Genomic DNA, 26,826 nt, shown 5'->3' on the forward strand with positions numbered 1-26,826 from the left:
AGGGGAACCTGCCCGAGGTCGTGCGCAGGGGCCTCTGAGCCGCTGTCCCTTGCTGTGCCCCACACACTGTTCTAATGTACTGGGTCAGACTTATCTTCCTGAAAACGCCTCTATCGTGACATCAAATTAGTCTAGAAATGTGCTGCCCACGACTGTTGTCAGCAGCCACAGTGGCAATTTAAATCAAGTTAAAATTAAAATGTTCATTTCTTGGTTGCATCAGCACGTTCCAGGTGCTCAGCAGCCACGTGTGGGCAGCGCAAACCATTTCCATGATCACAGAATGTTTTGTTGGACAACACTCGTCTCACATTCATAGCAGATTCATATATTTTAAGACTTTAAATGTAAACTTCTTAGCCTGGCTTCTAAGCCTCTCAAAACCCGGCTGTCTGTACAGATTAAATATAATTTATTGGAAGTTGGTCAGAAAAAATCTGTGTGCTGTAGTTTACGAGAGACTTGGTGGGAGAAGAGAGACATTTCTTTCTTTTTAAAGAATGAATGGTGTCCGGCCAGTGTGGCTCAGTGGTTGAGCGTCAACCCATGCATCAAGAGGTCGCCGGTTCGATTCCCGGCCAGGACACATGCCCAGATTGTGGGCCTGATCCCCAGTGGGGGGCATGAGCATGCAGGAGGCGGCCAATCAATGTTCTCTCTCATCGATGTTTCTGTCTCTCTCCCCCTTTCACTTCCTCTCTCTCTAAAAAAAAATCAATAAAGGAAAAAAAAAATGTAAGAATGAATGGTGCCCCAATAGGCAGGAGGTAGTAAAAGGCGATGCTGGGAAATGCATGAGTGTGAAGATCAGTTTGAGAAGAACAGAGAAGCTTGGTCTTGGCAAAGTATAAGGGGCAACAGGAGAGAGACAGATGATCTGTGTTTGCTGTTAGGATTTTGTATTGGAAAAGGGTCTTCTCGTGGCTTCCATTCAGCCTATGATCCAATTCAGCCTCCTTTAATCTCCTCTGTCTTCCAAAAGAGAACATGAGAAAAGTTGATTCAATCGTTGCAAGGAAGATGGGAACCAGGGTGTCAGTGGGTCCTGTATTCTTCAGCGAGACGAGAGATGGTGACGGGAGAATTGACAGGCCAGAGATCCTGGAAGGAGCACTGTGATCATCTGGTACGAATGAGAGAGGAAGAGCCTGAAAGACAAATGAAATGCTATAGAGGTTATGGGGCAAGTGATATGTTTAGAGAAAGCCTGGACTTTAATGATGTCCGTAATGCAGGAATTGAAGAATTTAAGGCAGCTCCGGTTCCATAGGGTGCAGTGGATAGGGGGATGGAGACACTGGCCTTCAACTCTGTGTCCCTGGCGGCTGCAAAGCACTTGGTTGATGGATTGCTACTAGACATCTGTTGCCTGTATGGGGAAGGTGAGGCTCACCAAACTGAGTGGGCCTGGAGTATGGTGCTACGCTTGTTTCCATGCCTACGATGGTGGGTTCAGCAATGAATGAAGGTGGTTGGGGAGGAAGGCAGAGGTACTCAGTCATTGGGCCAGCAGCAGGCGGAGGATGTGGCCAGGAGTACGGATGAGTTTATGGGGGAACGACGCCCCACTGAGAAACTGCTGAGTTGATTGAATTACCTGGAGCCAAGATGTGGAAGGAAACATGGTTGGCTCCACCTCTGGCCTGAGAGCAGCTCCTGTGGGCGGGGCTCTGAGGCAGGGGCAGGAGGGTGGAGCCTAGCAGAGGTGAGAGTCCGGGGACCTGGAATCGGAAGTGTTCCTGGGGAAGATGATGGCTGCAGGACGGCTGTGGGCTCTGCACTGGCAAGTGGCCCTGGCCTCCAGGGGCTGCTTTGTCAGGGCGTGTTCTGTGACCTTGGCCACGTCACTGACCTCTCGGCCATTTCCTCTCCATGGAACCAGGACACTGATTCTTACTCTGCCAGTCGCTGCGGCTGATGTGGGGGTGAAAGTGATTTGTGTGGAAGCATTTTATAAGCTGTAACATGCTATAAAAACGCAAGCAATTTGTGAGTTGGAATGTAGAGGGTAGAGATTCAAGGAATGGTAACCTGGTGACGATGCCTTTACAATGAGCACAATGGACTAATGAGAACACGAATCGAGGCTGTGTTCGTGGATAAAGACAGTAGATAAAAAGTTTTCTAGTAAGAATTTTTTTAATTTTTAATTTTTTTATTAATTTATTTTTGTTACAGATGTTTCTCCTTTTCCCCCATTGACACCCTCCTCCCTACCCCCCCACCCCGCCCCCAGCACTGTTGTCTGTGTCCTTGGTTACGCATACATGCATAGAAGTTCTGTGGTTTCTCTCTTCCCTCTCCCCGACCCCGCCTTCTGAAGAATTTTAAAAATGACTCTTGGAAACCAGTTAAGCGGTGAAAAGAGGGCAGGGGGATGACAGAGGCGGAGGAAGCTGCCAGGACCCTGAATGAGGAGGGCATGGTGGTAAATCATCCGAGAGGAGTGGAGCAGGGGAGACTAGATTCAAGGAGAAGGCTGTGCCTGGACTTGCTGAACTCCAGCGCCCACTGGGACACCCGCCGGAGACGGCAAGAGGAAATCGAGTTGTAAGCACAAAGGGAAAGTAGAGGCTGGAACTGAGTGCCCATCACCAGAAGCAGTGTTGGAAAATTGCAATTGAACGTTGTCACACAGAGAAGTATAGCATCAGGAGGAGGCCAGGGACCGACTCTTGGGGGAGATATTTCAATTGACCTTCCTTTAGAGTTAGTTCTTTCTCGATGCATTTGTAGCTTCCTCACCTCCTGAACTGTGGCACTCACCACACTTGTCCATGTTCCTGATGCGCTCTTAATTCTGGGAGCGGGGCATTACATTCGATTGCGTGCCATCGAATCTTGAGTGTAAGCGAAATGCCTGGTAGCGCCAGTGAGTATCTGTAACTTTTCTTGTGAATGAATGAATGCTCAAACGAAGGTGGCCTCACCAAGAAAGGTCAGGAGAGGGCTGGGTCAAGGTCACCATCCTGGGCTCATGCCAGGCCAAGTGCTATAAATGAGACCAGTTGATACTGTTAGTGTCTTTCTCTTTTCACACTCTGTAGACTGAGAGTGTGAGTTGAGACCATGGATTGTGGATTAGGAAAGATAGAAATAACGGAAGGTCAAGGCTAGGACAACATTAGTAACCCTGAAGTCCAGGGTGTTTGGAGAGGTATGTTAAGCCAAGAACTGAGAGTGAGTTTTCAGTGGCCTAGGGACCGAAACACATTTTGAAAACCAGGCAGGTAGTGTTGAAGGGGTGGTAGAAATTAAATGAGGGAAGAAAAGGAAATTTCACACTGTAGGTTCTTGGGTATGGCTGTGTTAATTGTATGGCTTCCATGGGTTGAATTGTGTTCCCCATAAGATCCACTGAAGTCCTAACCCCAGGGCCGTAGAATGTGACCTTATTTGTAAATAGGGTCAGTGCAGATGTAACTGGTTGAGATGAGGTCGCGCCGGAGCAGGGTGGGCCCTGTGCGATGACGGGCGTCCTTAGAAGAAGAGATGCATACGCACAGGGTCAGTGCGGGGGCAGAGACCGAAGTCAGCGCAGCTGCCAGCCAGCAAACTACTGCCCACCCACAGAGGTCGGACGGCGCTGGCCAGTCCTCCCCGCCACAGGCTTCGGGGGGGGCATGGCCCTGCTGACACCTTGGATTCAGACTTCTAGCTGCAAGAACTGAGAGAATCATTTTCTGTTGTGTGAAGCCACCCCGTTTATGGTTAGTTATGCTGTCCCTGGAAACAGAGTGGGGACGGGAAGTGAGAGTAGAGACCGTGGAGACCAAGGTGGCCGGACTCATGGACGCGGTGCTCCGGGTTCAGAGGGCAGCGTGGGAGACGGAGTGAAGAACTCCGAGCAGAGCTCACAAAGCCTCTCGGGCGGGGAGTGTCTGTGGTTGCCGCAGCTAAGTGCTCATGTCTCCAGAAGCTCTCTGTACCTCAGGTTTTTAAAAGTAAAGTGAGGGGCTTTCACTGTCGTCATGTAGGTGCCTTCTACACTCATGGTATTACTCATCCCCGCAGACTGGGCCTGGTAGTTCCCGGGATTTGCATTTAGGCTGTGCTTGGTATAGATGCATGGTTTCTTGGCAGTTTTTCTATCCTCACCCGAGGACATTTTTGCATTTTTGTTCAGGTAGAGTGGGGGTGGGGGGTGGAGAAGAAAGAGAAACATCGACGTGAAAGGGACACATCGAGTGGCTTCCTCCCGCATGACCCTGACCAGGGGTGGGGACGAACTGCAACTGAGGTACGTGCCCTTGACTGGAATCGAACCTGCTACTCATTGTTTCGTGGGCTGATGCTCTTACCGTTGAGCCAAACCGGCCAGGGCTCTTGGCAGTTTTTTATAAAAGGAGCTTGGTTCATCTACACCGGATTGAGGTCTTCAGGTTGAAGGGGTTCCGTGTGCCCACCACTCCCTGCCTAAATTCTCATTGCAGAAAACACAATCTAACAGTAAACCTTGGGATATTTTTTTGGAAGGAAAGGAAGCAGTTGATATGGAAATAGTGGTTCCTTTTGTACTGGCCTTCAGGAAAACTGGGAATTCTAGACTGGCTTACTGGAGAAAATTAGGAAACTGGTTGGGAAAAAAAGATCTGTGCCCCAGAAGCTGGACCTACAATATTGAGGACATGGGGGGCGGCAAAAGGTCCTTCAGGGTTCGTTGCCTTTGTCTCCCATGACTCCAGACAGTTGGGTATGATGAAGATGAATGTCTTTCACCTGTTGCCCTAGAGCTCCTGCGTTTGAAAACGAACTCGGGATGTGTGCTCGTGTTTTGGAAGGTATTTCTCATCTTGGATGCAGAACCAAATGTTTGTGTCCCACTCACCTAGTGTTTACTTCACAGTTTCCACACTCACAATTCTCCCAGAGAGTGGCAGGTACATAATTTGGGGTAGCAGCATGTGATTGCTCTGGGGTTCCGGGCGGTGGTCCCTCTGGTTCCGTGCACGGCAGAGGAGGTGAGCCAGCAGGGCCGTCTGTGCAGCTTCCAGTGTGGTTACTGGAGTGACAGTGGGCTGCTAGTGGACAAATAAAGAGAGCCAGCAGCCCAGCTGGAGTGGCTCAGTGGATTGAGCGTCGTCCCATGGACTGAGAGGTCCCGGTTTGATTCCCAGTCAGGGCACATGCCCGGATTGCAGACTCAGTCCCCAGTAGGGGGCGTGCAGGGGGCAGCCGATCCACGTTTCTCTCTCTCATTGATGTTTCTCTTTCTCCCTTCCTGTCTAAAAAATATCAATAAAAAAATATTTTTTAAAAAAGAAAGAAATAGCGCCAACATGAACTTGTGGACAGGTTTGGTTCCCCTACTTCCATTTATGCATTTTTTCCTTTCTCTTTTTACCTCCCCCCTACGCCTTACCAAAATGAAGCAAGCAACTCCTTGAAAAGATCTTAAAATGATGTATTTGCTGACGTTGTGTAAAAACAGCGATCTAAGGTGTCGAACAAAGAGAATCCTCAGTGGTTTGCTCCATTCTTGTGTCTGTGCCTTTTAAAGTCGATGGGAACAGAGGAGAACTTTGGACTGACTGCTTGGGATGTGGCCTGGTTCGCCTTCTAATAGAGAGGGGCGTCTCTACCGAGTGACCGCGTTTGAATATAATCCAAGCCGAAAAAGAACACTTCGAAGTGTTCTTCGAAAACACTTGATTGGGTGTGAAGAAGGAAAACATGTCAAATACGGGCAGAATTACTGCGGATCAGTTTCTGTGTGTAACTACATGTGTGTAACTATAGCCGAAGGAACCCTAAATTTGAAAATAAAATTGTGATTGCCGTTCTTTGTCATTTAGACTCTATCGAATAAGAAGTGCCACGTAGCTTTCGTGAGGCTATCAGGAGGCTGAGAGAAGAGTTGGTATCGGCTAGCCATGCTCCATGCCCCCTCTTTCTTCTCACCCCCCCCACGCACACGGTGGGCTTCTGTGGTTAATTGGATCCTCGTCCACACTCCTCTCCAAACACCTTCTTGTTTTGAGAGATGGTAATCAGGAGTCGAGCCTTCCCATGGTCTGGCTCCGGGACCCCGTCACCTTCCAGACTGAGCCGGAGCAGCCTGGCACTCCCCCAGTGGTTGTTTTTCTTAGTTGTATTGCTGCTTTAATTGGCCACAGTTCTCTTCATCTGTCATGAAAACTCTTAAAACTCATACGAGAGTGATTTTCCCCACCTTCTTTATTGCGGGTTATTTTCCCTCCACGGGTGCATTGCTGGTGACGGGCCTGCGCCTGCGGGCCGCTTGCTGCTCCCCGCTCCAGAGAGCAGCCCCCCGCTTTCTGCAGGCGGCCGATTGAGTTACACCCCGAGGAATGCCGAGCCCGGTCCTCGGCTGCAGGATGTCTTTCCCAAGGTTCCTGTGCCGCGAGGCCCGCGCTGAGGATCCACAGGAGCGTATTGGTTTACAGCAGCATGAAAGCTCTCGCCCCACAGTAGACGGGTAAGTTACTTCAGGAGTAGGAGGTGGACTCCCACCGGCCCGAGCGCAGTGTTGGCCTGGGGTGCGGGCCAGCTGCCTTCTGGCTGATTTCACGTGTATTTATAACCTACTTTTATACCTAATAATCTTGCCTTGGATTTTTAAAAAATCTTTATTGTTGAGAGTATTACAGATGTACCCCTTTTTTCCCCCCTTTGCCCTCCTCCACCCAGTTCCCACCCTGCACTAGGCCTTTACCCCCTGTTGTCTGTGTCCATGGGCAATGCATATATGCCTACAAGTTCTTTGCTTAATGTCTTCCCACCACCTTGCCCCCTGCCCTCTGAGATTCGTCAGTCTGTTCCATGTTTCCATGCCTCTGGTTCCATTTTACTCATGAGTTCATTTTGTTCATTAATTTCCACATGTTATTGAGATCATGTAATATTTGCCTTTCTCTGACTGGCTTATTTTGCTTAACATAATACTCTCCAGATCCCTCCCTGCTGTCTCAAAGGGTAGTAGATCCTTCTTTTTTATAGTTGCATAGTATTTTAAAGACAAAATTCTTAAAGCAACTAGAGAGAGATTATGTGTTCATTTGCCATAAACAGTAGAAAACTCTAATAATGTAAAATCATCAAAAATGAGCAAGAAAAGTCAACATTAAATTGATCTCCAAATATTACAGTTGATAGGACATAAATAGAGAACAACAGACCATAAGCAGAAAAATGACTTACTGATGTTATAACTTGAGGTGATGTTAGTGATGGTGCACGGGATGAAATACACAGGGAGGCTTTGTGCGGACTCATTGCCCTCAGGCGTGAGCTGGTGGCAGCCGTGACATCCAAGGTGAAGTTCTAGTTGAGAGTATAGGTGACTGATTTCTACTGGGTCTGGACATCATCCCTGTCTCCATGGGCTGCAGCTGGACCTTTTGGTCGTAAGTCTTCTAGACACACAATATTCTCAAAAAACTTGATTTGGTAGAAGAGTAATATACTTCTACTGGATTTAATCTGTGTGTGTGTGTGTGTGTACATGTGTTTGTGTGTGTGTTAGTACACCCATGGGTCTACTTGTTGTCTTACTCTATAGATTTTTAGTTGATTGTTGTCATCAGAGCTCTGAAATGATTGCAGATATGAGTCCTCATCTCGAACAGTTGCTCAGACACCACTGCTTTCCTCTAACCAGTCGGGGTGATGTGCAGTACCCCTGCTGGCTTCTGAGAAAGCACATCGGGGTGTTTGTTGCTCATGCTTTGAGAAAATGTTATGTGAATCATCATCTCCTTTTTCCATTATGGTTCTCTGATCATGCTTGAGAGCTGTGGCTGATTGGTGGTCAGTAGGCCAAAGGCAGCCTGCAGTGGTATTGTGTTTGGACAGCACTGTGGATATCGGTGGGTTGGGACAGGCACTTTCCAGTTGGCCACTGATGCCACCACAACTCAATGTTGCAGTCATACCTTTCTTACCTGCCTGGTGCCCTGAGGTCATTTACCTACAAGGTACCCAAAACACAGATTCTTCCCCAAACAGAAGCAGACAGACAGTAAGGCAGACTTCTGTTTGATTTAAATGTGTGTCTCTCCAACTGCCTTCTGACAGTGGTATAAAATGACTAGTGGAGCACTCAGTATTCTTGAGAGGAAACAAAACTGTCAAAGAGTACCATAAGAGTATATAAACTGCCTGATTAGTCCTCATATTTGTGACCTTGATCTTCTTTTATTCGGGTAACATTGGTTAATAAAATTGTCTAGGTTTCAAGGATATAATCAACTGTATGTTGCATATTTGTGTGTTTACCACCCAAAGTCAAGTTTCCTTCTATGTGGCGTTGATCTAACGACTGAGTTTGGCAGAGTAGGAAGCCTGTGTGTTTCACGTTTACTGAGAGAACAATCCTGGTATTGAATGATTCTGGTTTCACCTTTTTCGATCTTACTGGAAACATTTCTGCTCCCAGCTTTTCCTTAGCTCCTCCAGTGTTGCTAAATTAACACTCGGAAACCCCGAAAAAGTCATCTTCTTTTCACATACTTCTCTTATTTGTTTCACTGAAAGTGTTGATCGTGAGACAAGCTGAAGTCTGAGCCCGATGGCACTGATGTGATTGATTCCTCCGTGTGCTCTGCTCTGTGGTCGGGGGCCTTCTGGAAAGACCATATCGAGTTCGTCCACTGTTGTGAATGAAAATAATCAGTTGGTGAAAGCATAGAATTAGAAACTTCTTGGTATATTTATTTCTGTGTCTCAAGAATTCTGATTTAAAGCAGACTTTATTTCAAGTAATGTGAACAGTAGGTCGTTCAGGAGTCTCGGATGAATCAATGTTTTCTTCCCTTCTCTCCAAGAAAATCTATTTAAAGCAAAGGTCAAATCTGTGCTGGATTTGGAGCCTATTAACTGTAAGTCTGGAGAACAGAGCCTCTTCTCTTTTTTATTCTCTACATAGTTTCGAGCACCAGGGACACTCTGGTCTTCTGCAAATCATCATTTCCCACATATTTCTGGTGTTGGTAATTTTTCTTTTGTTCTGCAGGGTGGAGTGTGACCTGGAGCGTAGGCACCCAGTGAATCGGGGCCCTGTGAGTCTTTGGACTTATTAAATTTCGAACAACTGAAACCATAAAAATTACCTTGAAAAAGTTTGTAAGGCTGTGAGCTATATCTAAGAAGGCTATATTAATACATATATTAATGTACCTCATTTAATTAACATGCTCAAAAATTGAACTCCACATGTGCACCCTTTCTTCCCCCGCCCCCACACCCCCTCCTCCCTGTGGCCGTGTTAAGCTGTTGTTCAAGTTAATAGCCCTTCCCATGGCCCACACGTTACCAGACCTGTACAGTCTACTCTGAAGTCTTCAGCCTGTCACTTCCTCAGTCCAGGCCTCATTATATATGTGGCTATTGGCAGAGTTTCTGAACCTGTCCCAGCTTCCCACTGCTACTGTGTGTGAGCCATGCCTTCATCCAGTACAGCTTTGAACATATTCCGGGGGCCAGGCTCTGTCCTGAGCCTGAAGAGACAGCAGCGAAGGGGCTGCTGAGCAGCCCCCGGCCGCCAGGAGTCTGCAACCTAGTGGGGAGGGCAGACAGTGAGCCGACTGCAGAAGTAAAAGACAGACATTTGAACATGATAAGGGAAACGAAGCAGGAAAGGGAAATTAGGAGTGTGGGTGACCTTGATTTTGAATAGGTTCGCTCAGGAGGAGGTACATCAAGAAGGGGGGTGAGCCTCTGGAATTGTGGTAGAGGACTGGTGTTTGAGGAACGAGATGTCGCTGAGCACCGTGGCAGGGACAGGTCAGCGGGCTGCCGGCCCACCCATCACAGCTGGGCTCTTGCTTCTTACTTGGACAGAGGACACAAGCTCTGGAAGACTCAACAGAGTACCAGGTCTCTGTTATGTTGAGAACAGGGCAGGCAGTTTGGGTTAATAGTAATAATAACAAAGGCACGGTGAGGTTGTTGGCTGATGGATTTGGCTTGATCCTGGGAGGACAGAGGTGTCATGAACTAGAGGAAGGAGGTCCCGGCTGTTGGCATTCCATCACCATTGGCACAGGGCAGGGCGGGCTTAGGAAGGAGGAGTCCGGAGGTCGGTGTGACATGCTGTGTTTGGGAAGCCTCACTGGACAACCAAGTGCAGATCCCAAGTCAGGTTGTTGGACATGCGGGTCTGGAATTTGGGGGAGAGGTTCTAGCTGGTGATGTAAGATCAGCAGAAATCCCCAAAGATACACGTGGGAAAGGTCCGTGGACTGAGCCCTGAATCATTATTCTTACAGGATTCAGAAATTCAGTTTTCCTAACCAAGGATCTTTTCCCGATGCCGCAGCCTCGCTCGGGGCCGGGGTTTCCGGATGGTCCACGCGCACTGGCTGGCGCGGGCGGTCGTGGGGCTGCGGGTCCTCTGCAGAGCTGTTTGCGGTGACGGGGTGCCCGACCCTGGTCGCCGCTGAGGTCCCCATCTCAAAATTTCCACTGCTACTTCTCTTTAAAGGTTGATAATTACAAACTAATTCCCATTGTCTTTAGCAGTTTTCTCCTGCTTCTTACCATCTCTCCAGTTAGAATTTAGAATCTATTTCTCTTTAACTTACACTGTAATTCCTTCTTCCACAGCCCTCTATAACTAGCAGTCCTTATCCTGTTTCTTTTTTTGTTTCTGTGTCCCTGCTGGAAAGCTACCTCCTTGAAGACAGGAGGAGCAGAGTTTCTATCTTTATAGCCCCAGTACTTTAAATATCACCAACATGTTAAAGCATAGTGTCTAGTGAATTGTTTAATTAATTTTTCATTTTTTAAATTAATTAATTTATTTTTGTTACAGATGTTTCTCCTTTTTCCCCCACTGATTCCCCCCTCCCTCTCCCACCCTGCCCTGTCCCCAGCTTTGTTGTCCATGTCACTGTTCATGCACACATGCATATAAGTTCTGTGGTTTATCTCCCCCGCCACCCCCTCTTCTGGGGATTGTCAGTCTGTACCCCACTTCCACATCTCTGGGACTACCCCATTACTCAGACTGTTATATTCATTATATTCCACAAATAAGTGAGATCATATGATACTTGTCTATCAACAAATCATCAAACCACAAGTGTTGGCGAGGGTGTGGAGAAAAGGGGACTCCAGTGCACTGCTGGTGGGAATGCAGACTGGTGCAGCCACTAGAGAAAACACTATGGTGTTACCTCAAAAAGTTAAAAATTGAACTTCCATTTGACCCAGTGATCCCACTTCTAGGAATATACCCTAAGAAGCCAATCAGGAAGAATATATGTACCCCCATGTTTGTAGCAGCACTAATTATTTAATTAATTAAGGTTTATAAAAGTGGTTATATATATAATATCTTACATATATGTAGTATTTTGTATAGCATATTGTGTATCTATAGTATATTAATAAATATTTTATATATCTTCTATTTTTAATATATATACATATATATACATACACACACACACACACACACACATATATTTTTTTTCCTCTGAATAAGTTCTCTCTTCTCTCAAGCATTTAGTACTAAGACTTGAGAACCCAGAAAAGTATATATGAAGAAGGAAGTCCTTGTGGGCACATTAGAAGTTACCAACTCCATTCAATATGCTATCTTATTCAAAGTTTTAAATAGTGAAGCCGACACTTTATTTTTCCCTATAGAAATACTAGCCATCTGGAAAAGTGTGCGTGTGTGTGTGTGTATATGTATGTGTGTGTGTGTGTGTGAAAGAGAGAGAGAGAGAGAGAGAGGGAGAGAGGGAGAGAGAGATTAAAGGTTAAATCTCTGCAGAAAGCAATTTAAGAAGCTTCAGGAAATCCTCATTCCTCTGGATACCGTTTGGGTTTTAAACCCAGGAATGTGTAGGTTCTCTCCAAATGACTAGTTCAATTTTAGGGGCCGAACCTTCGTCAGCTCGCTAGGAAAAAACATCTGGCACCAGCCCTGTGTTGGAAACAGCCCACGAGGGCCCTGAGGGACAGTGGGCAGAGCGCGTGGGAGCCCGTTTCTGGGAGAGCTGAGTTAGGAGCTGTGAATCTCCTTGGACATTATGGAACTAGCGCCCGCCCAGGGCAGGGGGTGCGGCACAGGCCCGCACGGCCAGGAGCGTGGTGATGTGCATCAGGTGGGCCTGGGACCCCAGCAGGGAGCTGCGGCCCAGTAATGTTGATCCCCACCGTGCACAGAGAGGCGTGTGGGAGGGGCAGCCCGGGCCGCTGTGGGAGCATGGCGTGGGCCTGTCGGGGAGCCGGCTGCAGCTTTGTGGGAACGTGGGCCCAGGATCCCCAGACTCTAAGTTTCCGGGAGAAACTGGGTGCCCGAGTTTTCACATGAAATTACCTGGCTTTCCATTTTGGCTAAACAATATTTGTGTTTATTGTGGAATACATAATTAACCTAAAGTCAACCTATTGATTATATTTCCTGGCCACTCAAATCTGCTGCTGGGACCGTCTGTCCAGTTAAGCATTAACTTCTGCCCATGAGTCGGTCTCAGTCCTTGTGACCGGGGCCCCTTACATTCCGTGCCTGGTGGACTCCTGCTTCTTGAGCCCGACGTGATTTTCCCCAGAGGGCTCGTGACATGCCAGGTACCTGTTGGCTTTGTACCTGTCCCCTCACCGATGTGCACTCCTTGCAGCGGCCTTTGGATTTGCACGGATGTGACCTCTCAGTCCCCCTTCCACAACCACTTCCTGAATGTGTGCCTGGCCCACCAAGTTAACGTCTCGCGTCCTCTTAATGTTTTTGGTAGAAAGCCATTGTCACAACACCACGGCAGGGCTGTGCAGAGGTGGCAGCACAGACAGAGAAGGGGGGCTCCCAGCGGAGAGTGAGGGGCTGCTCTGGCCAGGTCAGGAGTTCAGCAGGCAGAGACCTCCCCCCACAGCCATGGGAGTGTTTCTCAGCACCTGCTGTATGCTGAGTGATTTGTTTGTTTGCTTTTTTCACCCAAGAGGAGTGGTAAGAACACTCGCCGAATGGTTTCGTTTTCCACTCTTCCTCCAGCATTGATTGAATGGTTATGTGATCCACAAAGAGCAAGTGATGGCTGCCGGACGTGCAGTTGCGACTTTGCAGAAGTCAGAGTGACTTCTGAGTCATAGTGTCCCTAGACAGGGTGGTCCAGGGCCAGAGAGGCTCCCTAACCCCACGTCCCAGTGGGCCCCCCTCCACAGTCCTGCAGGGAACCGTAGGTTGCTCTTAAATCAAAGAGTCAACTCCACAAAGTCAAAATTCAGTGTCTTCTGACCCCGGGCCATACACTACCCACCCCGCCCCCAGTTGTCCTGTGTCCTTTCCCAGCAGTTGGCCTGGCTCGTCTACCTGGCCAGAAGCTCACTCACCAAGTTCCTCATTGTCCCTTCGGCCTCAGACTCAGCAGGCACTATGTCCTTTTTCTTAAATGTGCTTCTTGGGAAGCCTCCCCGGCTGGTCCGTGTCGTTATTCTAACCTATCTTCCATCCTAGGGGTGGGTGATCTTCCACAAATGAGTGGGTTTTTTTGTTTTTAATCCTCACCCTAGGATATTTTTCCATTTATCTTCAGATAGAGATGGAAGGAGGGAGAGAGAGAGAAAGACGGAGAGACACACACACACACATCAACTGGCTGCCTCCTACACGACCCTGACCAGGGCCGGGGACCGAACCACAACCGAGGCACATGCCCTTGACCGGAATCGAACCCAAGACTCTTTGGTCTTTGGGCTCTCTAACCACTGAGCCCAACTGGCCAGGTATTTTTATACACAGAAGCTGGCTCCCTGTAGGCCCAGGGAGGAGGTCCAAATGCTCCCTCATGTCCTGCCTGGTCCCCACCCCAGCATTTTTGTACTTTGTGTCTGTAGTTCACCCTCCAGGCCTCCAGTACTCACTGTGTGGCCGTGCCAGGCACCAGGGGCTCTCTGGCTGTTCTGTGCCGTGGACGGTGCCGCCCCTTCTTTCTCTCTGGGCCTCCAACCCTAGAAGCTCGTGCACGCCGCAGCCCCTTACATGGCTAAAGGGGAAAGGATTTCTTCTTCTCTGCTGTGCATTTCAGTGTAAACCTTCGTCCTCCATTTCCTTCCTTGGCTCCTGGCCGGCCGGCACGGAGAGGAGAAGGGTGAGGGCCTCCGTCTGCCCAGAGCCCGCCCGCACCTGCGCTGGCTGCTCGTGGGTCTGGACAACTCGGGGAGCCTCTGACCCAGCGCACGTGGTGAGGGTTCCCTCTCCGTCATCGGTGTGGAGGTTTCGAGTGGAAATGAGTCTTTTTCTGTGTTTTTACTTATTTGATTTCATTTCTTTTTAAAATTATATAGAGTAGGGTATGCCACTGACTTGACCCACTGGAGACCCTCGTTTGGAAAGTACTCCCATTTTAAGTGTGAATTGTATTCCACGTCAACAAGAGGCATTATCCTGAAAAAGCAGAGCATTTGAGAACAGCTGTTCTTTCCTGACTCTCTGTAACCCTCCCCCTCTCTCCTCATTCAAAAGAGGTCCCATTTGCTGGCTCTTTCTACAAGCGCCCCGGGAGCCTGTGGGTGCCGGCCAGCGCCCGCCCTTTGTATCCAGGCTTTTGCTTCAGTAGGTGCTAGAAGCGAGCCCAGGGTCCCGTTTTCTCCAGGGGCTGTGGGCTGCACGGAGCTGCATGGCCCGCAGCGGCCACACCTGCATTTCGCATGTTTTAAAGCCCTGCCTTCACTATTTCTCGTTCAGAAACCCCTTGCCTTGCCTGTGGCTTGCCAGGTCCGCGCACAGCCGGGCGCACTGTGACGCCTCTAAGGGTCGGGAAGACTGCAGACGTAGTCAGTGCAGGGCTCTATCATCAGAATGTCAAAGGGAAACGTTTACATCTCCAAGGTCAGGGAATTGACTATTTAAGATTATGTTCATTTTCTTACATGGCATCCGTAAGGTTTATTGAAAAACTTAGCATATGTTTTTGAAGAAATTGGTTTTTTTGTATAGCAGATAAGTAGTTCAAGAATCCAAACAAATGGATGAGATAAACCAAAGAACTTACCTGTATGCTTCACCAATGGACATAGACAACAATGCTTGGGGGCCGGGGGGCGGGATGGGGAGGAGGGTGTCTGCAGGGGAAAAGGAGAAACATCTGTAACAAAAATAAATTAAAAATTGAGAGACAAATAAATAAATAAAGATAATTGGCTTCCAAAATGCCAAAACAAAACAAAACTTCCTGCAGTATGGGAAGGGAAAAAAAAAGAATTGAAAGGACTTTGTGCTGTGGAGGTGGCTTCCTATGATGACATAACAGATATTAGCATGTATCAGTGTGAAGCAAATGTAGAGCTTTCGTGTGCAATTGGTGTGTTACCTCTCTGTGTGAGATTCATCGCACTCTGTCTTCCTTCGCTGACGTTTACCTGACACGTGACCTAATGGCATACATGATTCATTAAAAACACTCTGCAAACTGTCTAGAAATTATTTTCTGCAGTATTTTCTTTCTAAGTTTATAAACTTTGTTACCAGTGTGTTTGGTTTGAACACTTTGTAATTCCTTCAAGAATCAAGGAGACTTTAGAGATAGTAAGTGCAATGGCTGTATCTTTGATGTGTTTATAAAAGTGAAGAATTTAAATCCCCTCTAATCAGGAAATTAATGTTCAGAGTGAAATTATTCCTAGTTAATGTGATGATATTAAATGTGGCAGTGATTTGTTGTGTCCCCGAAGTATACAGTAACTTTCAGGGATTCAGTCTGGACAGATGTGTGACAAGCAACTGTTCAGGGATTATGGAGGGTTATTTTATACACAGCAGAGTGATCACTTACAAATGCTGATTTAACCTTCTTGCAGGACAGTCGAACTTTGAAATCATTTCTTATAGAAAAGGGTTGTGTACTGTAAGAAGAATTCCACCTTCTAAAAAATGGCAAAAATAATTCATAGTTGAGGTGCAAATAGCAAATGCTTCTTTACGCATATAGATTTGTGTGTGTGTGTGTGTGTGTGTTTTCTTTTTTTTGAGATCTTATTCTATACAGTTATTCAGGAATATATTTGTTTAGCATGTAAAAGGATTCCTAGTACTAAAGTCAAAATCTAGTTTTTTGGAAAAAAATTAATTAAGCACATTAGGTTTGCATTTAATATCCTTTGAGAAGTGAAAAAAAGCACATATTTTCAGGGAATTTTTTAACCTCAATGATTTGAGCTCTGTCACAACTGTTAGTCAAAATTTTTTTCAATAAGTGGTGGTGATTGATAGTTTTCAAACCTTCTAGGCTCTGAAGCCTAAGTGAATAAATAGTCTCTTTCTTATAAATGATACTATTCATTGGCAGCTGCTGCCTGGTTACTTTCATATACCCCACTTCCCGAGTCTCTCTTCTGACGTTACTTGGGATTTCTTTTCAGGAAAATGTGGAACTTTTAGAGATGTGAGATGTAAAAAGAAAAGAAGAAACTGAAACATAGCATATTCCAGCTATCCTAAAGAGAGGCTCTGGGGCGGGGGTGGGGGTAAGCCTCTGTCGACAGGTGTTATTACCCACACAAAAATGTCCCCGGTGTACTACTTGAGTTATTCGACTTCATTTAATTGTATGTCTTGACATCCCAACAGACACTTACTTGCTTTATTAAAAGATATTCATGCTGTTAGTAATTTAGGAAATGCAAATGAAAACAACTACATCTAACAGCACACACCCATTCGAATGGCTCGGGTTGCAAAGACTGACGATGCAATTGTCCACAAGGATCGGAGCAGCTCACATGCTCAGACAGGATCTGTGAAAATATGACATAATGTGACCACTTGGGAAAATAGTCTGTTGACTTCTGTCAAGTAAAACATACACTTGCTTGTCTGTATCTGTACAGACGATATGACAGAGTAGTTCCAATCTTACGTATCTACCCAAGAGAAAAAAATAACATATGTCCACACAGAGACTGGGATACAAATATTTATAGAATTATTCACAAGATCCTAAAACTGGAAACAAGTCACATGTGTGCTAATGGATGAATGGGTAAACAAATTGTGGTATGTTCATAGATTGGAATACAACTTGGAAGCGCAAAGGAATAAACTCTTCATGAGTGTAGCAACATTGGATGAATCTCAAAGCATTCATCTGAATGAATAGGCCCAACAGAAAGGACTGTCAATTGATGCTATTTGTATGGCATTCTAGAAAAGGCAGAGCAATGGGCAGGAGCAGATGATGGTGGTGGTGGGACTGTATAGAATGGCAGGAGGGAACATTTCTTTGGGTGATGGAAATATTTCCTGTCTTAGTCTTAGCCACAGCAATTAGACATGAAGAAAAAATAAAGGGGATCCAAATTGGAAAGGAGGAAGTAAAACTGTCATTATTTGCAGATGACATGATATTGTACATAGAAAACCCTAAAGACTCCATCAAAAATCTACTAGACTTGATAATGAATTTGGCAAAGTAGCAGGACATAAAATTAACACCAAGAAATCAACAGCATTCTTATACACCAATGATGAAATCACAGAAAGAGAAACTAAAAAGACAATCCCATTTACCATCGCAGTAAAAAAATTAAGATACCTAGAAATAAACTTAACCAAAGAAGTAAAGGACCTCTTCACAGAAAACTACAGGTCATTGAAAAAAGAAATAGAGGAAGATATAAAAGCGTGGAAGCATATACCTTGTTCATGGCTTGGAAGAATTAACATCATTAAAATGTCCATACTAACCAAAGTAATCTATAGATTCAATGCAATCTCCATCAAAATACCAATGACATACTTCATACTAAACACTCCAAAAGTTTATGTGGAACTGAAAAAGACCTCAAATAGCCACAGCAATCTTGAAAAAGAACAAAGTAGGAAGGATCACATTACCAGATTTCAGGTTATACTACAAAGCCACTGTAATCAAAACAGCCTGGTACTGGCACAAGAACAGGCAGATAGATCAATAGAACAGAACAGAGAACCCAGAAATTGACTCAAGACAATATGCTCAATTAATATTTGACAAATGTGGCAAGAGCATACAGTAGAGTCAAGACAGTCTCTTCAATAAATAGTGCTGGGAAAATTGGACAGCTACTTGCAAAAAAATGAAGCTAGAACACTAACTTACACCATACATGAGAATAAACTCAAAATGGATAAAAGACTTAAATGCAACTTGTGAATCCATAAAAATTCTAGAAGAAAATGTAGGCAACAAAATTTCAGACATCAGACGCAGCAGAATTTTCACTGATACACCACCTAAGGCAAGAGAAACAAAGGAAAAAATGAACACACGGGACTACATCAAACTAAAAATCTTCTGCACAACAAAAGAAATAACCATCAAAATGGAAAGGGATCGCACTATATGGGAGGCCATAATCGCCAATGATGCATCAGATAAGGTGTTAATTTCCAAAATATATAGAGTGCTCATACAACTTAACAAAAGGAAGACAAAGAACCCAATTAAAAAATGGGCAGAGGACCTAAATAGACACCTCTCTAAAAAGGACATACAAATAGCCAAGAGACATATGAAGAAATGCTCAACATCACTAATCATCAGAGAGTTGCAAATTAAAACAACAATGAGGTATCACCTCACACCTGTCAGAATGGCTACCATCAACAAATCATCAAACAAGTGTTGGCGAGGGTGTGGAGAAAAGGAGACTCTAGTACACTGCTGGTGGGAATGCAGACTGGTGCCGCCACCTTGGAAAACGCTGTGGTGTTACCTCAAAAAGTTAAAAATTGAACTGCCATTTGACCCAGTGATCCCACTTCTAGGAATATAACCTAAGAAACCTGAAACACCAATCAGAAAGGATATATGTACCCCTATGTTTGTAGCAGCACTATTTACAATAGCTAAGATCTAGAAACAACCCAAGTGTTCATCAGTAGATGAGTGGATTAAAAGCTGTGGTACATGTACACAATGGAATACTATGCAGCTGTAAGAAAAATATCTTATCCTTTGAGATGGCATGGAAGGACCTGGAGAGTATTATGCTAAGCAAAACATGCCAAGCAGAGAAAGATAACTATCACATGATCTCACTTATTTGTGGAATATAATGAACTAAACAAACTGCTGAACAAAATTAACCCAGACACATAGAGGTGGGGTACAGACTGACAAGCCTTAAAGGATGGGGGGTTTGTGGGGGAAGAGATAATCCACAGAACTTACATGCATGTATGTATGACCAATGAACATAGACAACAAAGCTGGGGATAGGGCATAGGGGAAGGGGAGGAGGTTGTCAATGGGGGAAAAATGAAAAACATCCGTAACAAAAACAAATTAATAAATAAAAAAAAATTTTTTTAAAAAAGGATAAAATATATTTTAAAAAAGAAAATATTTCCTGTCTTGAATGTGGAAGAGGTTACATGACTGTATACTTCTGACAAAACTCATTGAATTATACACAAAATGGCTCGATTTTATGTGAATTATAACTCAGTGAAGCTGAGTAACCAAAAACAAAACCAAAGAAAATTTCTGTAGAAGCTTACATGCTGGTGTGAATTCAGTAAATTGGGGGTTGGTTTACTCTGAGAAGATTAGATTTTTAAATCAGAAACTGCAGTGTTTGTGGGAGGTCGAGATGGCCAGTTCAGAGAAAGGCCTGATGGGGTGGAGGGAGAGGGTGACCCGAGGGAACCAGACAGGCACCCGGGTGCTTGTAAGCAAGTGGCCACATTGTCTCTTGAGAATGTTTGCTTAATGCCTGTGCGATATCATCTCATCTGCTTTGAAATGATTAGTAATACGGGAAATCATAGAAACGTTACACATTTTACAGAGCTGTCTCTGATCTACTAATGAACTTGAAATTTAGAGATATTTGTCGATTAGAGCAAATCAACATCCAGAGCAAAAGGCAACCCGCTCTGCTGGTACCAGCAGCTGGCAGTAGAGACCATGTGTAATTATTGTGATTTCAGCCTTGACCTTCTTTACTAGCCTATAATGGGTTTGCTGGATTTGTGCTTTCACACCCATTAAGGTCGCTAAGTTCAAAAGTATTGAGAGTCTTAATGCTGTCAAGAAAGAGGTGTGATTATATTAGAAATGAAAATTATAGTGAAAAAAAAAAAAAAAAAGCACGAGGTGGGAATATGCAGTTGTACCTGGCACGAGATGCTGGGCAGCGGGAATGATTTGGAGAATGGGAGAGCGCAGTGGGGAGAAAAGATACATCTGATAGTTGGCCAGGGACAAGAAAAGTAGACAGATGGAGTGGGAAAAGCAAAACCATTCTGAACTCATGGTCTTGGGGATGCGCGTTATCGGGACATACTAGCCCCAGGTTGATTCAGGAGAAGGGAGGTTGCTCTCGAACTTGAAGGCTAAGCATGATTTGGTTGAATTGTTGCTTGTGAAACTCAAACCATCCTGGTTTTCAGCATCATCAGCTCTGAGCCCAGTGGAATTTGCAGAACATCAAAGTGAGGACCGAGGCAGCTGCTGCTACCATGGCGTCTGAGAAATTCCGGATGACGCTGCCAAGCTCACAGAGAGGGAGAGGGCTGCTTGCCTCGGCGAATTTCAGTGTTGCTGGAACTATTCAATTTGGGGAGAAATTCTTTCTATTTGCAAATTGGTAGAAATGCATCTATGTTCCAGAAATTTTCATTTTTCCTGGTTTGGTTATTAAATCCCAAAAGTGATTAACAGTAGAACCAAAGCTGAGCAGGTTGTACTTGAACTTTACTTCAGGGTCCATCATATGAACCTCTGATCTCCTGATCAGCAGATGGGCAACCATTTCCTGAGATCACAGGGCAGTACTGTGTACAGTATTTAGATAATCGTATCTTAAAAACGGAAAATACAAAGGCAAGTGCTGACCTTGGTGATAAGAAATGCAGATGCACAATACAGCACACTGGGGACAAGGAAGGTGAGTGGTTGGTGTGGCTGGAGGGTCAGCCTGGAGTCACAGTCACTCACTTTTGGCATTAGATTGTGTGTTTTTAATTGTGAAGGAAAGTAAGATTGTAGAACATGTATGAAAAACTGGAAATATATATTTAAATATTAATGCCTAAAAGGTAAATTGTAACGAAAGATTTTGGCATGTTTCGTATCTTCTGGGAATCAAACCCCCAGCCCCAACTCCCTATGCCCCTCATAACAGCTAAGTCTGTTGTAGCTTTCAGTAATTGGTTTTTTATTAAAATAAGAAACTGCAGTATAATTTTAGCAACTAAGCTAAATAGGCATTAACAGGCTCTGGGATCCGACCGCAATTTGTAGCATCGTTCCTTTGGGAAAATGGATTCTAAGTGCCCAATAACTAACTTACAAATAGACTTTTGACTCATAGTCCATTGGAGAATAAGGAACTGTTTGTGATAGTAATGCCTTCCATTGGCTCGCCTGAGAACTGCACAGAAGGGACCTATATTCTGCCACACGTGTGTGGCGAACACAGCTAGTCTGGGTTTGATCAAAGATTATTGCTGAGTGGGCATTGAAAGCGTAGGAATTAAAACCAAAGTAGAGGCTGGAGACGAGGCGTTAGAGGATGGGCCTTGAGAGGTGTTAGTGGGAGGAAAGGCTTCCAATCTCAAAGGCAAAGGTGAGGTTCTGAGCAGATGAAGCAAGGGAAGAAGAAGAAGAAGATGGAGAATAGTTAAGAAGGTAGGTTAGGAGCAAAGAAAGTTTAAGACAGAAAGGCCAGGAGACAAGGAGTAAGAAGGATCAAAAACCAAATATTTTTAAGGAAATTGTAATGCAAAATGTACCAGGAGGTCAGACAAGTAGATGCCTTCAGGACCCGCAAATGATCTCTTAAAGATATTACAATGCATATTTAAAATCACAACTTCCACATGTCAATTTATTTTTGAAGCCAGCATGTTAACTGAGCACCTACTGTGGGGTAGCGTGACAGAGGTTGGCAAAGGGAGTTTCTGCCTTCATGGAATTTACAATGTAGTATAATAGCCGGTCACTAAAAATGAGCCAAAGCAGGCTAGGGTATGATGGTGATGGTATTTAGGATCTATCCATAAGCAAAATACTAGGTTTTCATTATTTCTTTCTTAATTTTGTGTATTATAATATTTATGGGCGTATATAACATAGAACATGTATTCTAGTTATTTACTGTTTTATTTTTTACCACCATGGGTTCATAGCAGGTTCTCCGATAACTGAGAACTGCATCTTGTTGGCTGATTGTAATAGGCTTGACTCATGTCCTCACGTGTCTGGAGAGGGAGAGAAAAATTGGGGGTAGGGAGGAAGAGAGGAAAGAAGTTCCCTGTCTCCTCTTTTAAGGGCAATAATAGCATTGTGAGGGCTCCACCCTCATGATGTAATCACCTCCGGGAGACCTCACCTCTAAACACCATCATGTTGGGGATTGGGCTTTCTATATGAATTTTGGAAGGGACACAAACATTCAGTCCATAGCATTTTTCGTGGTTCAACTGGAAAGCATTTCAACCTCAGTATCACCCATGTTTCCGGGTCCTGACGGGCTATGGCATAGCAAGGGGCTCTCAGAAGAGAGCCTCCCTGGAGGATATGCCTGCAGGGGTCGATGTGTGGCGGACACATCCTCTCTGCCCCCTCCCGCTGCTGCTAAAACTCCGACTTCCTTTCAGGTCCTTCTCTACAATTTTGGCGGGAAAGGGGGAGACTGCAAATGTTACAGAGCATAGTTTTCTGTTACCACATTTCTGCCATTCATATTCCCAGTACTGGCGACACCCTCCCTGCTCACCCAGAGCCCACACACCGACAAGTGGTCAGCAGCCAAGACTTGGGGCCTCCCAACTCCTCTTCCAGCTGAGGAAGAGGCACCCTTGATGTCCAGTCTGTGCTCATGCACTCCAGAAATAACCCAAGTAGAGAAAGGCTCTTCCTATCTCCATGGGCACTATGTCCCCTTTAAAAAAGTCACAGACAATAGTCACTGCATCTCAGATTTTTATTCTTTAGGCTTTTCCTTCAAAAGTCAACAGGGGAGGCCAGTGGGAGTCAAGGACACTGGGCTAGACTCTGCCTCTACAGCAGCATTTGACACGTTGTCCGTGGACCAGATCTGTGTGCCTTCACTCATCCCTGTTTCCCAGGAGGATTTTCTGTCTGCCAGGCTTTGAGTCCTGCAGGCACACCCTCCAGAAATGCCCCTACCTGTCTGAGTCCCTGGTGAAGGCACCCAGGCTGCCAAGCTGGGATTTCCCTAAGCGCGTGGAATTTCTCCTCTCTACCCACGTTGTAAAGGTCAGGCTATGGGCACAGATAAGGTCAGCATAGATGTTTTCATAACAATTTTCTTTGAGATTCAGAATTACTCAACTAATTAAGAATAAGAAGTATAACATTTCCTTTATCTTTATTTTTAGTAAAAGGCAATTTAACTTTTATTTTTAGAGCACTGTTCTATCAATTGTTCTTCTGTTATTACACTGACAAAGAAAGCATTGTCAATGATGGCATCTGTTTACTGCCTGAAGTGGTAGAAGTGCGTATGCCCCTTGATTCAGAACGTCCTTAGCCAGTAAAGAGTAGCAGGAGAAGGGAGTTTTACTGAGCACCACTATGTGCCAAGCCCAGTGCTAAGTAAGTTACATTGTAGAGCTCATTTGTAACAGAAGTGCTATCAAATAAGTATTCTCAGCTCCATTTTACAAATGAGACATTGTAATTTCCAGAGGTTAAGTATTTTGCCCAAGGTCACAGAGGTAATACATGGAGAGTTGGGATTAGACCTCAGGCTATTCAAGCACAGAACCAGGGCTCCAGACACAGTCCTGCCAAGTGTCTCTTGTTGAGAATGAAAACTGAGCAGAAAGACAATATAACCTGTTTCTCGCTTTGTGTGATAGCTGATCCTCGGCTTAATAAGGGGATAGAAGGAGTCCTGTTCATTCAACTTGTTTCTTTAAGACCGTAATTTATGTTATCATATGATGAATTACATGTAAAAATGTAACTTAGTAGTCAAAGGATAGTTGTCCAGACAAAATAATTTCAGCAGACTGCTTGGCTTCCCTGATTAACTTAAACCACATTTTTTATTATAAGCCAAAAATTGCATTCCTATATTTGAACCAGATATCCTATTCATAGTCATAAATTCACTGGGAAAATGAGAACATCATTTTTAAAGAATCTTAAGAATGATTCTATGCTTTAATTTCATCTGTTAATAGACATCACACCAAGGCACTTTTTAGGCTGGTGGTAATGTTTTCAAAGATATTGGCAGTTTAACTTGATTAGATATTTTCTGTAACATGAAAAACAAAATCATTTTTTCTTATTCTGATGATCCAAAGAAAGAAATAGTTTAATCTGAAGATCTCAGCAGAGACTAGAAATTAATCTTTTGTGTTGTTTTTATATATGCTAATATCTCTTAGATGCTTTAAAGATTACCTTGTGCAAACTAAGAAATGTTTACTATTTAAACCAGCAACATTTATTTCCCCAAAAAGCACATTTGTTTATATGGAGATTCTAAGGGGCACCGAGAAGAATACGTATGTAGTATAGAGGAGGGGAGAGAAAGATAGTTGTAAGGACCTTAGCAATTCAGGTTCCAACAGAGAAGAATTCGGATGCTCTAGATCAGCTGTCGCTGCAACCAGGATGGGCTATTATAAGTAAATATCAACTGCAAATATCACTGTGGGGATGTTTTCACTAATGAAGCAGATCTGGAGAGCAATCCAGTGAAGTTTTAATGTATACATATACCAAGTTAAACACTGTTTACATTATATATATACACTATATACATATATTACATAGATTTACTTTATGTAGATTTTACATTAGAATGAGCACGTTCTCACTTCCAGGAACTTAACTTTTGATTTCTGTTTTGGTTTTGATACATTAAACACACACAAATGACACCCCTCCCCCTGACTGTTGTTTCAGGCCACAAGGGCAGCCATTACTCAGCACTGCACGGAGCTGGGGAACTCGCTGGGCAAGGAGAACGACATCGCCCTCATCATCGACGGCCACACCCTCAAGTACGCGCTGTCCTTCGAAGTCAGGAGGAGCTTCCTGGACCTGGCGCTGTCCTGCAAAACTGTCATATGCTGCAGGTGGGCATGTGACCTCCGTGTTCTGAACTGTCTGTGTCCCGTGTCTACAGAAAAGAGAGCAAAGCACCAGAATTCTAGGGGTGCAAGTGCGAGTTAGCTGTCCATTCACAGATTCTGTGGAAGGCATTAGTGGGCTTTACATTTTTGTTTTGTTTATTGTCTTCTGAGAAGATAAAAGAAGCGCCAGAGCCTGCAGTCACGGTCGCTGGGGGTGACCTGGAAGAACGCTGCCGGGAGCCGGCGCGGGAAGTTAGTCCCCGTATGCGCTGGTTCCCTGGTTCCGTGGCTGAGCTCCACGTCCAAGGCCTGTGAGAGCGGGGTGCCTCTCCTGTGATGTCAGTGGGCATTTCTTTTCCATCAACAGGAGCATTGGTGGGGGCCCCGCTGTGCCGATTTGTGAGTTCGGGTCCGACCAGAAGGCTTTGTTGGCTTCTCGTGAAGTCTGGGAAGGTTTTTAGGGTGGGCGTTGTTACATCCCACAGACTACTGGTGTGCGAGGTACAGATCTGATAGAAATTTGAGTTAGACAGAATGATAAAGGAAACTGCGAGACCGCTGAGGGGCACCACCCCAGGGGCAGTGAACCACTTGAAAGGTGAGAGCCCTGGCTGCTGGGAGCAGGGGCTCGGGCAGTGCCTGGTCGAGGCTCGGCTGCTCTGTGGGCCTGCTTCTGTGCTATGGTTATACACTCTTTGTACTTTTTCAAACATTGTTTTCTATGTTAGCTTCTCAGAAGCCAGTTATCAGAATGCTTTTAACTTCCTTGCTGCATTACCCCTTTAAGAATGCCTGGTGTTAAAAAAAAGGAGAACGCCTGGTGTGGGTTCCAGCAAGGTCACTTTATAGGGACCAGTTGTCACGTTGGCAAGATGGCCTTGCTGTTTCCGCCTTAGAAGTCCCAAGTGACATCATCTGCATGCCTCTTTTTCTCTCCACCCACGCGCTCACGACACTGCCTGTTGGGGTGCCCAGCGAGTCAGAGGGAAAGCCCACTCTGGACTTGAGGACAGTGTCTCTCCCAGGTCTCCTCGCCGCCCACACCCCACCTCTGGTTCCTACATGAGACCAAAGAAGCTGTTCCCATTTCCCCACAAATACACCCCCACCCTGAACCCAGAACCGTCCCTCTTCACGTAATGATAGTTCTCTACCATTGTATTCTGATCTCCTTCCTTGTTGGAACATGCCCCGCAGGCCTAGGCGAGCGGACGCGGGGCAGGGAGCCTCCTCGGGCGGGGGAGCCTCCAGGTGGAAGGAATGCACTCTCGTGCCCTGGTTGTGGGATATTCGGGGGCGAGGAACAAATTCAGATGTGCTGAAATGATGAACCAGAACTCTGCACTCCCGTGAAGTCAGGACACGTGTGCAGCGAGAAGGATCTGGGATAGTGAGGAACGACCAGAGCATCTGGAAAGAAGTACAACTTACTGAGATACAATTCACACACCATGCAATTCACCCCAAGTGTGTATAGTCCAATAGTGTGTGTGTGTGTGTGTGTGTGTGTGTGTGTTTCTTTATTGATTTGAGGGAGAGAGGAAGGGAGAGGGAGGGAGAGAGAGAAACATCAATGAGAGAGGACATCAATTGGCCGCCTCTTGCATGCTCCCTCCCCCCCCACCCCGGGATCAGGCCCACAACCTGGGCATGTGCCCTGACAAGGAATCAACCCAGTGACCTCTTGGTGCATGGGTGGAAGCTCAACCACTGAGCCACACTGGCCGGGCTCAATAGCTTTTTGTATACTCATAGTTTTGTAACCGTCACTACAACCAATTTTAGAATATTTTAATCACCCCAAAAAGAAACCCCCA

At 45.3% G+C, this 26,826-nt stretch overlaps 1 protein-coding gene across 1 annotated transcript in view; it reads left to right on the plus strand.

The window, feature by feature from the left end:
* Positions 1-25,470, plus strand: part of ATP8A2 (ATPase phospholipid transporting 8A2) — a 253,312-nt gene extending 227,842 nt beyond the window's left edge. Inside the window, exons 25-26 of the mRNA XM_036251558.1 lie at positions 24,840-25,012; positions 25,377-25,470. Coding sequence (XP_036107451.1) covers positions 24,840-25,012; positions 25,377-25,470 — 267 coding nt within the window. The remainder of the gene's footprint in view (positions 1-24,839; positions 25,013-25,376) is intronic.
* The last annotated feature ends 1,356 nt before the right edge of the window (positions 25,471-26,826 follow it).

Source organism: Molossus molossus, unplaced genomic scaffold (genome assembly GCF_014108415.1).
Source record: "Molossus molossus isolate mMolMol1 unplaced genomic scaffold, mMolMol1.p scaffold_m16_p_10, whole genome shotgun sequence".
In the NCBI taxonomy this organism is placed as follows: domain Eukaryota; kingdom Metazoa; phylum Chordata; class Mammalia; order Chiroptera; family Molossidae; genus Molossus; species Molossus molossus.